The 15,544-nt window shown below is 35.6% G+C and overlaps 1 protein-coding gene across 2 annotated transcripts; it reads left to right on the top strand.

Moving 5' to 3' along the window:
- The first annotated feature begins 1,347 nt into the window (after positions 1-1,347).
- PLRG1 (pleiotropic regulator 1) lies at positions 1,348-15,255 on the top strand. Of its 2 annotated transcripts, XM_053583321.1 has the most exons (16): positions 1,387-1,487; positions 3,098-3,204; positions 3,483-3,554; positions 4,233-4,375; positions 5,188-5,241; positions 6,045-6,135; positions 6,611-6,698; positions 8,097-8,198; positions 9,200-9,292; positions 10,981-11,130; positions 11,216-11,317; positions 11,816-11,918; positions 12,653-12,761; positions 13,662-13,801; positions 14,285-14,478; positions 15,034-15,255. In XM_053583321.1, the coding sequence occupies exons 4-16, from the start codon at positions 4,246-4,248 to the stop codon at positions 15,091-15,093; spliced, it is 1,416 nt and encodes a 471-aa protein (XP_053439296.1). In that variant the 5' UTR covers positions 1,387-1,487; positions 3,098-3,204; positions 3,483-3,554; positions 4,233-4,245; the 3' UTR covers positions 15,094-15,255. The 2 variants fall into 2 exon arrangements, with proteins under 2 accessions (XP_053439287.1, XP_053439296.1); XM_053583312.1 differs by lacking the exon at positions 3,483-3,554 and having other exon boundaries at positions 1,348-1,487.
- Positions 15,256-15,544: the final 289 nt, after the last annotated feature.

Genomic DNA, 15,544 nt, shown 5'->3' with positions numbered 1-15,544 from the left:
TAATTTTATGAGTATAAGAATACAAAGCATTTACTATAAAAATATGGTAAGAAGCCGATGAAAATTGCATTCAAATCTATACTATGTGAACTATTACTATTTAAGAGCAAAAAACACATTTGAAAGAGAATGAAATGTTTTCTGTACTGGTAAAAAAAAAAAAAAACTTAGCCTAAAATTTGTAATCTTGGTTTCGCACAGACAGACATAATATTAATATTTATGGTAATAAATTTTTCACCCTGTCTGCTTTATGGAAACCTTCTGATCCCTTTCGCAGAGCAGTAATGACACCTACTGTTCAAATAAGGCAGCTTAAGATGTTCCCCAAGACACGGGAATAGAATCCCTGCCAATCCAGTGAAAGTTAAAGAAAACAAAACAAATGAAGTTTCTCATATAAATAAAAAAAGTTTCTACATAATTCATGAATGCCTGTTTTACATAATTCATAAATGTTTCTACGTAATACCTGACCTAGGATAACAGGGTCATTTAAGTTCTTTATCTATCTAAAATACTGTAAACTTTCAAGTGGATGACATAATTCTGTAAATTCAAGAGTTTTTAAAGGAACAAAATCCAGTGAAATTTACCTCAAACATTTCAATATTTTTATGAGTCTCAGATCACAAATTAAATGTTTCCAATATGATTAAATATCTAACAAATTAATGGGCCTAACTAGACAGTTATTGTATTGCCATAGATACAGTTGTCTTCCTTACATTTTTATAGTTTCATAGTCATTTAAAATCATGTTTTTTCCCCTAGTTTTTACTACCTATAGGTAAGCGTAATATAATTTAGTTCCCCCGAGTATATATTTTATAATTACGGCATTTCCTTGCAAGGTCTACCATCACTGGTCCCTTTTACAGGAAACTAACTAGTTTTAGGCCAAATTCACACTCAAATTCAGAGATGATTGTATTTTCAAATAAAAATATGACCTTTATTTTTTTAATAAATTTCTAAGTGAGACTGTTGATTCACTTGGCTATGCTTTTGCCACCCTTTTTTCCACTCTCAACCGACATGCTGTGCTCTGGGTAGGTGACTCCCCAAAGAGATCAGGGCGCTGGAAGAGCCTAAGAGCCTACGAGGGTTGCTCTCCAGCATTAAGCTTCTGAGGAACACCGCACAAACAACCAGGACCCCAGATCAAAATATTTAGGACGGAGGGCAAGACAGAAAACATTGATTTTTAAGACATCTTAGAGAGATAAACGAAACCCTTCAGCCAAGGGATTCCAGGAGTCTCCGCCCCTCGTACTCGAGAGCCCGCCCCAGAGGCGGTCCCGAGGAGGAAGGCCCGCCTCTCGATCCGGAGCCCAGGGCGCGTGCGCGGGGCTTACGTCACATCCGGCGCCAGGGCGCCTCTGTTCCGGAAGTGGCAGCACGGTTGTGGCGGCAGGTTCTGTGTGGATGATTAGTAATATTTCTTCGCTGCGGGAGGTGGAATACTCTGCAGCATCATGGTGGAGGTAAAGTGACACCCGGGCTTTGAAGTGTGGTTCGCTTCTGGCTTTTTTTTCTTTTTGCCAGCGGGCGCGGGGATCGAGAGTGCTTGAAGTCTGAGGAGAGAAGACACGGCAAGAAGGAGCTGTTTGGCCGAGCCGGGTGGTCTTTTCTTTTGATTTTCGGGAGAGGGAGAGAGGCGGGATGGGAACCCGAGGCAGAGGTTCCATCCGGGCAGGAAGCCGGAGATAATTCGTTTAGTCCTCCACTGTCCTCGGAGGCGGGGCTTCAATTGATGTTCGGCCCCTGGTACTCGCCCCTGCGGGATAGTGCCAATGATTCTGTGTCCTGCGAGACTGCCAGTGTTCTCTATCTTCAGTTCGTCTCATTTCAGCTCTACCCTCCGAAAACCTGCCGTTCTTTACGTGTTTCCCTAGCTTACAGCAGGCCTTATCCTTCTTATCCCAAATATTTCTTGCTTGCATCCACTTTTCTCCTTATCCACCGCAATCTACCTTAATTCAGACCAACATCATCTTTCATTAGGACTGGTGTGTTGCTTCCAGCTAGTTATCTGTCCTCTATTTTTGTTCTTCTATAAGTTTTTCTGTTTAAAACGTTAAGTTGGTCATGCTTTTCTTGATTAGAACCTTTTACTAGCCTTGTGTTACTGGAACAAAAATACAGTCTGTTGTAATGATCTAAAGGTCTTCACCTAATCTGGACCGTGTCTGCCCTTGCAACTTCACCTTGCTCTACAAAGCACTCTGTCACTGAGCATGCACGACTGTGCTGCCTTCCTGGCATCATTTCAGCTACTGACCACCTTTGTGCATGACATTTTCCTTTGTCTAGGTTTTCTTTCTTTTTTTATATTTTTTTCTTTTGAGACAGAGTCACACTGTGTCACCCTCGGTAGAGTGCTATGGCGTCACAGCTCACAGCAACCTCCAACTCTTGGGCTTAAGCAATTCTCTTGCCTCAGCCTCCCAAGTAGCTGGGACTACAGGCACCCACCACAACGCCCCAGCTATTTGTTGTTGCAGCTGACATTGTTGTTTAGCTGGCCTGGGCTGGGTTCGAACCCACCATCCTCGGTGTATGTGGCCAGCGCCATAACCACTGTGCTAGGAGTGGCAAGCCTTTGTAGGTTGTTTTAACCTCTATTCTGTGCAAGGCTAATTCTATCCCTGCTTAAAATCACCTCTGAGAGATCTTTCACAGTTACTTCTTCCAATCTCTGACTCAGCCTCTTGTCTTCATAACATTTATCAAAATGTGGAATTATTTTGCTTATGTTTGTCTGTTTCCTCTTGAGCACAGGAACAATGACGGCCTTATCTTCCTTTTGTTCTTAGCTTCTAGCATAGTATTTGCCAGACACATAGTGCAAGCTCAGCGAAAATTTATTGAATAAATAACTTAATGTCAATCATCACTCACTTGCTTTCCCAGGGCTCTGGCCAAAGAGGAGCTTGCTCCTCTTCTCTGAAGTTGACCCTGTAGCTTGCTATAAGTAGCTGTGGTGAGGTGTATAAAGCTTTTTAATTCAATATGTATAGTATAGTGTAATACTATATTTTATGTTATATGTGTAGTTTGTAACTAGATATGTAACTCTACTTTTTCTTTCTAGGAGGTACAGAAGCATTCTGTGCACACACTTGTGTTCAGGTCATTAAAACGGACCCACGACATGTTTGTAGCTGATAATGGAAAACCTGTGCCTTTAGATGAAGAGAGGTAGGTATATTTCTATTTGGATTGCTAAAATATAGAAAATTCTAATATTGGGGGAAGACAGCAGGGAAAGGGAGACCTTTAAAGACTAGTTAGTAATACTAACAGTCACAGGCTATCCATTCAGTGATAATGGTGTTTTGTCATAATTTAAGCTGGTTTGACATCTTTTGGCCTTATCTTTTACAGTAAAAATCCCATTAATTAATTGCATTTTACAAATACCCAGTAATAATTAGAAGAGTCCCTTTTATAATCAATCACTTTGTATGTGCTTTCAGCTTCCCGCTGCTCTCAGAGCCTTGCTGAGCTGAAATTGTACCTGGCCAGTACCTCTACTCCCATCTTTTCTCGTTAGTATGGTGAAGATTTTTCAGATTTTGGTTCTACATCTCCAGCTCCAGTCTGGGATTGCATTATGTGCAGTGTTCCTTCTTTGTCCTTTACCCTTCTTTTGAAATCTACTTAATTCCTCAAACAAGCATTTATATTTAATTTATAAAATAAATTTCTTAAAAGTAATATAAGTGCATTTCTTTTTAAAATACTGAAGTAATTAAGTACTTTGATTAGTTCTCACTAATCTTTTTAGATACATCTAGTAAAGGTTGCTATAGAATTTTTACTGTATTTTTATATTTAGACATTTGAAGGAAAGTATATTGACTGGGAAGTTTTTTTAAAAGATATGTTGGTTTTCATATCCTTTTAAATTAGTTGGACCCTTAATAATTCATTATGAAAGGTTTTGTATTTATTAGGTAACAAACTTAAATATTACTTAGATTTAATGACTGCTATGTAGTGGATTGTGAACAAAAGTAAATAGATACAGTGTGGAAATGCACTTGGACATTTTTGATTCTTTAAAATACTGTTGAACTTTAAAATCTTAATAGAAATTTTTTCTATGTGATTAGGCAAACTTAAGCTATTTAAATACTTGTTTCTTGGCTATCTATAATATTTGCAGTGGTGAATATATTTAAAGTATTTAAGGATACATTCCTATGTTTATAATTTTTAAATAGTCACAAACGAAAGATGGCAATCAAGCTTCGTAATGAATATGGTCCAGTGTTGCATATGCCTACTTTGAAAGAAAATTTTAAGGAGAAAGGCCCTCAGAATGCAGCAGATTCGTATGGTCATAAACAGTATCCTGCCAATCAAGGTGAGTGTGATATTACCAGAAATGTCAGCTCGTGTACAACTGGGACTTTACCTAACAAATGCAAACATTGTAACCTAATTTTTTGTACCCTCATATTAATCGAAGAAAAAGGAAAGAAAGAAATGTCAGCATTACACATGAATTTTAAAAACAGAAAACCTAATTGAATGTGTTATTAGTGCCAATCCTGGAAGGACTAATGTGGTTATACAATATTTAATGGCTATACCAGTATTATAATGAAAATCTTGATTTCCTCATGGAAGTAATGAAATTATTGGTTGGTGGTTTTTTCCACATAGAAAATACAACCAGTAATATAATGGGGATAGAAATTCTTAGGATTTGAAGAAGGTCACCATGGAAATTTAAAACAAAAAAAAAAGGTGACTATTCCTAACCTATTTGGAGACCATCTATTTTTCATGAGAAAGATGAAATTGAATACTGAATTTGTAACGAATTAAGAGAATCCAAGTTTCCAAGGGAAAGCAATTGGAGAAAAAGCAGAACAGATCATCGCTTGATAGGAAGGCCTCTTCATACAACAGTGCTGTACATGTATAGCAAATTCACAAGCCTTCTTGGCTTTCTATCAGCAAATGGAAATACATGTGCACACAGTTTACAAAGATCAAAACAAAAATGATAACTTCTCTTATCCCGGAAAAATTTGAGAAATCCAGTTGGTAATATTACTTGATACCTTAAAAAAGATGATACTTCCCTCTAAGATAAAGATAAATTCACCACCGATAAACCTTTTTTTTTTTTCCTTTTCTCTCTCTCTCTCTCTCTCTCTTTTTTTTTAGGACAAGAAGTTGAGTATTTGGTGACAGGTACACATCCATATCCACCAGGACCTGGTTAGTGAGCTATTGCATATCAAAAATGTATTGTCACATATATTTTCACTAATGAGCCAATAATGAGATTCCATTGCCTGTAAAATACAAGCTCAGTAACCAAGTATCTATACATAGCTTTTTAGATAATAATTACTAATATGCATGTGCATTCATTTGGCAAACAATTCTGAAGTTACCTATATATTTTCAAGTATACTATGATAGGAATTCAAAAACAAAAAGACTGCTTCAGGCCAAGACAAGTTTATTATCTGGTGGCATAGGCAGACATGTAAATGTCACTAAGCTTATAAAAATAATAAAATGTTAGTATAAAAGCAGATATGATAGAAACATGTTGACATCGCTGAGTATGTGTAGAGCAATTTGCACGTAGACAGAATGGCCAGTGTAACAGAGTAGGGGACACACAGCCTAGTATGCATAGAAAGTACAGGGAAATTGAGTACTTGTTATTGCTATAACTTAGAGTCACTCTTGGAGGAATTGTTAATATTTGAGGAACTGCTTAGTTCTTGTTTTTGAAGGCCTTGTTCAAATATAATAGACATTTAAACTTTACTATCTTGGGCTATTTTAATACCCATTTGCTTATGATCAAATCAAATTTGAGTGAGCTGTTATTAACCAATATTTACCTTAAAAACGTTAGAAACAAAAGTAAACAAAATCTAATCAAAATGTATGTATCACCCCCTGGAAATAATAGCCATTTCTTATTATATGCTGTTTTATTTTAAATGCTTATAAATGAAAATGAAGGGAGTTACTACAAGAAATTAATGTTTTTATTTTAATAGGAGTTGCTCTGACAGCAGATACTAAGATCCAAAGAATGCCAAGTGAATCGGCTGCACAGTCCTTAGCAGTGGCATTGCCTTCTCAGGCCAGGTATGAGATATTATGCTTATAATTACAAAAATTGGGGCAACATATTTCACTGTTGACATTTTTGTCATTTTTAAATTTGTTCTCTTTTCTTTCTTTCTTTTTCTTTTTTAAAGAGACAGGATCTCACTCTGTTGCCTAGGCTGGAGTATAATGTCCTGATTATAACTCACTATAACCTTGACCTCCTCAAGGTTAAGCAGTCCTCCCACATTAGCCTCCCAAGTAGGTGTGACTACAGGCATGCCACACCTGGCTAATTTTTTAATTTTTTGTAGCGAAAGGGTCTCATTATGTTGCCCAGGCTGGTCCTGAACAGATGTAAGCCACTGTGTACGGCCTAAATTGGTTTCTTTATAACTATTAAGTGACTTTTTTTTTAATCAGGCTTGTAAAAATGTAAAATATAGGGATGGTTTTGTAGAATACAAGACTGGAAGCATTAATTGCTTTGAATATGGTATTTCTTTTCCCTCAGGGCTGATGCAAATCGTACTGCACCTGGTGGAAGTGAATACCGACATCCTGGGGCTCCTGACCGTTCACAGCCTACAGCAGTGAATTCAGTAAGTTTCCCTGGGTCAGATGATGGCTTTCTAACTTTTGGAACATGTTACCTTATTTCTCTTCATCCCAAAAGTCTTACCTTAAACATCAAAGAAATGAATGCTTCCTTGGAGTTGTTAAGGTAAATAACAGCTTGAACTAGTTGATATTTCACAGCCCTAATTTGTTAATAAGTTGATATATTTTTTAGAATTAAAAATTCTTTTATTTCTGTGTGTACTTGCACATTGTACATGGGATGTGTTTTAATGAGGATAATGTGATCTTGGTAGATATTGTCCAATGTTTAAAGTACACGGAGTGTTCTGAAACTTGTATATGTGTTAAGTATGAAAGTCTTTTTATTCTAACTCAGTTTATGTAGTTATAGTTGAGTGCTGTAGCATAGTAATATTCGGGATTGTACAACTAGTCTTATAAACCAGCATTTAGAAATACCTGAGTTTTATCTCTTAAGTAAGTGACAGCTGCTCTTAGTTTAGTGAAAGTAATTGTAGAAAAAAATAACTGAAAATATGCAGTTTATTTTATTATGTCACTTGAAATAAGTGTTTAGGGCTTTATTTTCTCAATTTGTTGTACAATTCATTTGGCTTTACGAAGTGAATGAATTTGTAACCTTACCACCACATTTCTTCCTTCATCCTCCCTGCAGAGCGTATTTCTCTGTCCAGGCTCTCTGCCTTCTTAGGAGAATATAATTTAAGCTTCTTGAGGGCAAGAATTTTATGGACTTAAATATTTAGGGGATGAATGGATGGATGGTAACAGTAGATGGTATTATCAACAGGTATACTTTTTTTTTTTTTGCAGTTTTTGGCCGGGGCTGGGTTTGAACCCACCACCTCCGGCATATGGGGTTGGCGCCCTACCCCTTTGAGCCACAGGCGCCGCCCAACAGGTATACATTTTAAAATAGTATTAAATACTGTATTAGAAGATACAAGAGCTATCAAAGGTAGTGGAATTAATACATGTAAAATGACTTGACTAGGAGCTTACATGGAAGGAACATTTACTACTTTTTAAATCTTCACAATGACCCTATGAGATAGTCACCATTTTTCCTGTTTTACGAATGAGGCATAAGTAGAGGTTACATAATTTCTACCTAAGGTCAATTAGCTGGTTTTTGAGTCCATACACAGTGATGTGTGTTCCTAAGTTTAATGTTCAGCATCTCTCAGGTTTTTAAATTGCTTTTAAAAATTAATGTACAATAATTTTTTCATTATTAGAAAATAAGTATAAGGTGAATTTTAGAAAAAAAATTTGTTTGCTCTTCATTTAAGGAAAAAAACTTTCGTAAGTCCCTCTTTCAATTTCCATTTGTGAATTAATAACATGAAATCTTAGGTATGATATCTTAATAATAATGTAATCTGTTGCATATCTAGATTGTTATGGAGCCTGGAAATACCAAGAACTCTGCACTGATGGCTAAAAAAGCCCCTACAATGCCAAAACCCCAGTGGCACCCACCTTGGAAACTCTACAGGGTCAGCACATCTTCATTTTATTCCATTGTGTGAAACATGATTGCTTTCTACTTTTTGACTAGAGCTGAAGAAAAAGAATAAGGAGGAAAAGAGTGAATATGAAAATTGATAGCGGGATCTGAGGTGGGCTGCGAAGGGGCTTAGGCACTGACTTAAAAGATATTTTGTGAGGAGACTTTGCTCAGTAAAAGCTAAACTTTTTTGTATAAAATATTGATAAAAGGCTACATAAAGGAGAGAACAGGCAAAATAAATTTAGGAAAAGTGTTTAAACTGTTTAATATGATTGAAAGACTGGGGGAAAAAACCATATAAAGTTTCTTTGGAACTACCAATTATCTTTTCAACTACAACAGGTTGAAATGATTAAAAATATATCAGAGCTAAAATAAAATGTATATAGTAGGAAATGTATAGCTATGCATAATTTAGTACATATTTTTAAGATTTGTATTTTTCAAATGATTGTACAGTAAAAGAGACTTTTTTTCTGGTGTACAGTGCTAACGAATTTTAATCATTGTTCAGGTTTGGGTAACCGCTACCACAAGTTTTATCACCTCAAAAAAATATCCCCTGTGCTATTCTTTTACAGTCATGCCCTCTTCCACCCTGGGAACCAATGATGTTTTCTATCACTATAGTTGTATTTTTTTGACTATCATATAAATGGAATCATACATAATGTACTTTTTGAGACTGGCTTCCTTCGCTCAGCTTAATGCTTTTGAGATTCATTCAAGTTGTTGTATATTAATAATGCATTCTTTTGTATTGCTAAGTAGTACCCCTTCAGGGTATAACATAATTTAGTGTATCTACCTATTAAAGGCAATTTAATATTTATTATTCTGAAATCTAATTGTCAAGGAAAGTTTTGATTTGAAGATAAGAGAGGGGCACTTCAAACCAGTGTTGTAGTTAAAATGGAATACATTTTAATTTCTGTGTTAACATGTGTGCCCATTCTACATTTTTTTTCCTCTACTTTGTTAATACAGGTTATCAGCGGGCATCTTGGCTGGGTTCGATGTATTGCTGTGGAGCCTGGAAATCAGTGGTTTGTTACTGGATCTGCTGACAGAACTATAAAGGTAAAAAGGAAGGAAGAAAAAATAAACATGACTTTGTGTTTTCGTGTAAGTTTAATCTGTTGTAAGTTGCTTCCTATGATGGAAATTGCTATTGCAGTTCTTCTGATTTCTTAACCTGAATATGGACTACATTTATTGTCTATGCCGGTAGGAGTTCCAAATAGAAAATGTGGGAAATACAGAGAACTATAAAAGAACATAGACACATACATAATCTTACCACTGTTAGATATTTGTATGAATTTTATTTGAATATTTGTGTATATGTGTCATTGCATTTACTTCTGAAGATTTTTTCCTCTGTGTAAATAATGTATCTTTTCTAAAATAATTCTTGATATGTAACTTTGTATCCTGCTTTTTCACTTAACTTTATATCAAAGGCATATTCCTGTGGAAGAAATCAGTATCTTTTTAAATGGTTGTATAATATTAAACATTTGGTTATTCTTTAGTCTGTTTTGGACATTAGTTTTTATTTTAGCTTCTTGATATGCACTGCTATAAATAATGCTATACTTAATCTTTATGCATGACATTTTTTCTGTATTTTAAATTATTTTGGAATGGGCATGGTGGCTCACATCTGCAATCTTAGCACTCTGGGAGGTTGAGGTGTGTGGCTTGTTTGAACTCAGATGTTCAAGACCAGCCTGAGCAAAGTGAGACCCCATGTCTACTAAAAATAGAAAAACTAGCCAGGCGTTGTGGAGGCTGAGGCAAGAGGATCACTTGAGCTCAAGGGACAGAGGAGACAAAGGTTGCTATGAGCTATGATGACACCATGGCACTCTGCCCAGGGTGACAGAGTAAGACTGTCTCAAAAAAAAAAAAAAAGTTCGTAATGGTAGAGAAATAGAATGAGTCAAGTATTTTTTTTTTTTTTTTTTTTTGTAGAGACCGAGTCTCACTGTACCGCCCTGGGTAGAGTGCCATGGCGTCACACAGCTCACAGCAACCTCTAACTCTTGGGCTTACGCGATTCTCTTGCCTCAGCCTCCCGAGCAGCTGGGACTACAGGCGCCTGCCACAACGCCCGGCTATTTTTGGTTGCAGTTTGGCTGGGGCTGGGCTTGAACCCGCCACCCTCGGCATATGGGGCCGGCGCCCTACTCACTGAGCCACAGGCGCCGCCCGAGTCAAGTATTTTTAAGACTGATGTTGAAAGTACAAATTATTTTCAAAATAAGTGAATTGTTACTTGCACTGAATGAAGGGATCTCTGTCAGCATATTAGTTATGTATCCCTTTAAAAATAAGTAGTAATATGACAAGCAGAAATGGGCATCTAATCCTTTTTTTAACTTTTAATATAAAATTTCTGGTTAGGTTGGAGGTTGGGCTTTTTCATTTCTTCATTTGCTACTTTTCAGGTTTAAGTTGTTGCTATCCTTGACTAGTATAATTTCATGCTCTTCATGCTTTTATCATCAGTGCTATCTTTTGTGTGTTAAGGATGTTAACCTTTTGTCATCTATTGCAAATATTTTCCTAGTTTGAGCATACTGTTTTGTTCTTTTTGTTTTTCCCGCATTTATTTGGAGGAGAGTCATCTTGCAAAATTTTTAGTTTTTATGTATTTTCTCTTTTACCATTTCTCTTTGAAGTCTTAATTTTAACATCAAGGTTCTGAAAATTTGCTTTGGGTTAACCAATGGAAAGAAAAAATAAATATTCTTTGATTTTAGATCTGGGACTTGGCCAGTGGCAAGTTGAAACTGTCATTGACTGGGCATATTAGTACAGTGCGGGGTGTGATTGTAAGCACAAGGAGCCCCTACCTGTTCTCTTGTGGAGAAGATAAGCAAGTAAAATGCTGGGATCTTGAATATAATAAGGTAAGCTTGGAGTTAAGAATTTAAAATGTGAGGCACTATTATCTGCCTAATTCTAGAAGTCTTAACTTTCCTGTTTGATCCTTAGGTTATAAGGCACTATCATGGACATCTAAGTGCAGTGTATGGTTTGGATCTACACCCAACGATCGATGTGCTAGTAACCTGTAGTAGAGATTCAACTGCACGGGTAAATGGGTTAAAGCTGTGTTTGTGAAGTGAAGGCAGTTGTCTTGACTCAGCAATACCATAGTCTCTTGATTTGCGTGTGTGTGTGTTGGTGGTGGTGGTGTGATGGTGGTGACTTTTTTCACCTTATTCTTCAGTTCTATGGCCTCACTATGTTTATTGTTATTAGTGTCCTTCCCTTGAAATGTGACACTCACCACCATTCCGTCACCATAGCTATTGTCCAGTAGCTCTTTCATTCAGTAGTCCCCAAAGTACTAAGTACTTCCATTATATTCATTCTTAAGATTTCTGCTATCCTGATCTATCAGCTTTTATAACTGCCTTCTATCCATATTTCTCTCCCAGCTTATAGGATCATTTTCCTTCTTTTAAGTACTTTCTTCATTATATTCAGTCACACTTGTCTATTAAATTCCCAGCCTTGTATTGATCCATTTGTCTGCCTGAGATATGAATACCTGTTGTCGTTGACAATACATCTATTATGTATTTATAGATTTGGGATGTGAGAACTAAAGCTAGTGTACACACATTATCTGGACATACCAATGCAGTTGCTACAGTGAGGTGTCAAGCTGCAGAACCACAGATTATTACAGGTATGATCAATGCTTTTCAAAGTTATAGTATATATCAGAATGTATTTTCTATGCAGATATTTTTTATGTTCGCTATGACTTTTTATATTATATTTACAGTTTTTCTTTGTCATTATATGTTTTAATCGTGGGCATTTGAAATTTATCATGTTAAGATTTCATTCAATTGTTTTGATCTCATACATTTTTTATATGGAGGATATCATACATAACATCCTGTATTGCCTGACAATGCTGTTAGATACAATTAAGAATTGTTTTGTTGTGTTGAATTATTACTGTAGGAAGGTGAAGCTAGTAGACAAAATACCCTGAGATCAATAAACTGTAGAACTGATTTGAATCTTATTTTGCTCAAAAGGAGATTAATAAGAGTGGTCTTCAGGATTAGAAAATAATTCCTTCACCTGATGTGTTTTATTAACTAAAAAAAAAAAAAAAAAATTAAAGTTTTTCCCTCCAGTAAGGGATAAAATCATTTGTTACATTCGTTATTTGCATTTGTCCTACCTGTTCAATTGACAGTGATGAAGCATTGTATTGCATTTAAAAAAATTAAATTTAAAATCAACCTAGAATTTTGAAACCATGAAGAAATTAGCCAACTAATTTCAGTGGTATGTCTCATTTAGAATATGTATGTTTAAGGAAGAACACTTTGTTATTTTATTATATTTAACTTTTGCATTCTTCCTCCTTGTCTGTGTGTGGGGGTGTGTGTATCTTCATTATAGGAAGCCATGACACTACAATACGATTATGGGATTTGGTGGCTGGAAAAACCAGAGTGACGTTAACAAATCACAAAAAATCAGTCCGGGCTGTGGTTTTACATCCAAGACAGTAAGTGTCTTTTCCTAATTAGCTTCTTTTCTTTCTTCAGTTCTTAGTATATTGCTGAAATACCAACATCAGTACTACTTCTAGTAATCATTTAGCCACTGATGTTTCCAGGCCTGTGCCATTTATAAACATGGGTTTCTTTTGTCTTCCTTGTTATTATTTTGATTCATGCCCTATGTTAAGTGATGAAAGCCTTCTACATGGTGACAGTAATATCAAATGAGACAGTGTAAATAAATCATGGTCAAAACTCGTGTCAAAATAGAATGTTTTAGTGGCTAGCCTTCATGTTTTGGACATAAATGATATTGGACACTGATACAAACATAGAATAGTTGAATTATTGAAGAAATTTAATATACATAGGAAAAAATAGAACTGTGAATATTATAGTCAGGATATTTAAAGAGGTGGAGCATAATATCACAACCAATTATTGTATCAGATTGCCCCTGACAGGTTTCTGGATGTATTCATATCCTTCCTCTCTCCCCTCTTTATTCCCTCTCTCCTCCTTCCATCCTGTCCCTTTCTTCCTCACTTCCTTTTTTTTTCTCCTCACTCCCTTCTCCCTCTTCCTCATGTCTTCTGTTCTTTTCCTTCTCTCCCCTTCTCTCTGTTCCTGTCTCTCTCCCTCTCTCCAAAATAGTTGCCTAACTCTTTGCCCTTTGTTTGAAATTAGGCCTTTGTACATTTATTATTGCTTAGTATAGAGCACTGAGGAAATTAGAGGAGAATAAAATATTAATCTAGGATTTAAAATCCATTTTAAAAAATTCAAAAATCTGATTTAACTTAGAAAACTTGTCTTGATATTTTTATGTGTTAATATGACAGTAACCCACAACTTGGGTTTAACTTTGTTTACTTTGCCATTAATTCTTTTTAATATTATTTCAGTTACACATTTGCATCTGGTTCTCCAGATAACATAAAGCAATGGAAATTCCCTGATGGAAGTTTCATTCAAAATCTTTCCGGTCATAATGCTATTATTAACACACTGACAGTAAATTCTGATGGAGTACTTGTATCTGGAGGTAAAGTAAGATTTCTATAATAAATGTGTTCAGTCTGTTATTTTTTCTTTTAGTGAATGAGTAAACATTGGTAACATTTCTAAGCAGTTGCACCTCAGTAGCAAGGCAGCACTTGCTTGATCAGAGTCCCTTAGGGCGTTCATATGTGTGTTCATGCATGTACCTAATACAGATTAGCTCTCTTTGAATGACACCTGGTGAATGTGAGTCCTTTATGCCGGGAATTGCATAAAGTTTGGTTGGGTGTTCTAAAATTTGATGTCAGGTTTTGTGGGGCTTTTTAAATTGATGATGAATTCTGAATTAAGCACAAATGAAAGTAGATAAAGCAGTATTAAGAAAAGCTTGAGTGCCTGTGTCTTATATATCTTTATAACTACAGTTATTGCTACAGTGCTTGCGCTAATGGTTGTTGCTTGATAAATGTTTGTTAAGCTGAGCTGCTGAAGTGATACCAAGTGTAACTAGATCTTTCCTTTTAAGCTGACAATGGCACTATGCATCTTTGGGACTGGAGGACTGGCTACAACTTTCAGAGAGTTCATGCAGCTGTACAGCCTGGATCTTTGGACAGTGAATCAGGAATATTTGCCTGTGCTTTTGATCAGTCTGAGAGTCGATTACTAACAGCTGAAGCTGATAAAACCATTAAAGTATACAGAGAGGATGATACAGCGGTAAGTTCTCTGTTTCACGTACATTTTAAAGTAAAATAAAACTGCCATACCTATTTGGCAAATGGATCTGTTTAATTATCAGCAAGAAAAATAATTGTTATTGTGTTAAAGTATTTGTCATCTTGAATAGTGTCTGCTCATAGATTTCTTTATTGGTTTTACTGATGCCAGTAAATCCATTGATGGTTTTAAATTTTTCCCCAACTTTTCCTGTTATAGTTACTAGGAAAATGTTGCACTGAGAATAACACAAATACATAAATTGCTATGCAGATTAATTCAAGAATCATAAGTCTTGGTGTTACTTGAATATCTAAATAGAAATTTTATTTAAAATGGAAAATCTACAGATGGAAGTTGTAATGACTCATTCATTTTTTATTAGATATGGATAATGCCAAAAGTTGTCAGCTCTTCCTAAAATTGTTAAAGAACCACTAAATAGATAATGCCAAGTAATATGCTAGAGTAGATACCTTATTTTTATTGGAAGGAAGTCTGTTAAATATGAAGCAAACTAATAATAGTTTATTTTAACTCACTTTCTATTTTCAGACGGAAGAAACTCATCCAGTCAGTTGGAAACCAGAAATTATCAAGAGAAAGAGATTTTAATGTGACATTGCTGTATTTTTTTTTTTTTTTTTTTTTTTTAAGCTTGGCATTGAGTTGATGAGGATTATCAGTTGTTTTGTGCTCTGGCTGGGAATATAAAGCAGAAACTCACTTGCTTGAATCATTGCTGCTTCATATTTTACAATAAACTGGCCCCTGCCCTCCTCCCCCTGTGTTTTTATTTCTAAAAGAATAATTTGTGATACTAGGAAGTAAGATGCAGATATCATGCAAATGCAGGTTTATTGTAAAAGTAGACTATTTTGACACTTTTATTAGAAGATACACCCCCCCTTTTTAAAAAAGTGTACAAACCATTAGGACACGTTTTGGTGAGTAGTTGTTGTTATTAATCCTTTAAAAACTAATATCTGTGACCGATAATTTGGAATTAAACAATTCCAAGTCTTAAAGTAACTTTTCTATATTTATTCCCAAAACAGTTTCTGAG

Source organism: Nycticebus coucang, chromosome 1 (assembly GCF_027406575.1).
Source record: "Nycticebus coucang isolate mNycCou1 chromosome 1, mNycCou1.pri, whole genome shotgun sequence".
Taxonomy (NCBI): domain Eukaryota; kingdom Metazoa; phylum Chordata; class Mammalia; order Primates; family Lorisidae; genus Nycticebus; species Nycticebus coucang.
The sequence above is the reverse complement of the archived record's forward strand: the minus strand, read 5'-3'. Positions and strand labels throughout refer to the sequence as shown.

Bases quoted from the DNA above. Each gene is read 5' to 3' on its own strand.
- PLRG1 (XM_053583312.1), top strand. The intron at 6,136-6,610 runs GTATGAGATATT...CTTTTCCCTCAG, and splicing joins GCATTGCCTTCTCAGGCCAG to GGCTGATGCAAATCGTACTG. The intron at 14,479-15,033 runs GTAAGTTCTCTG...TTCTATTTTCAG, and splicing joins ACAGAGAGGATGATACAGCG to ACGGAAGAAACTCATCCAGT.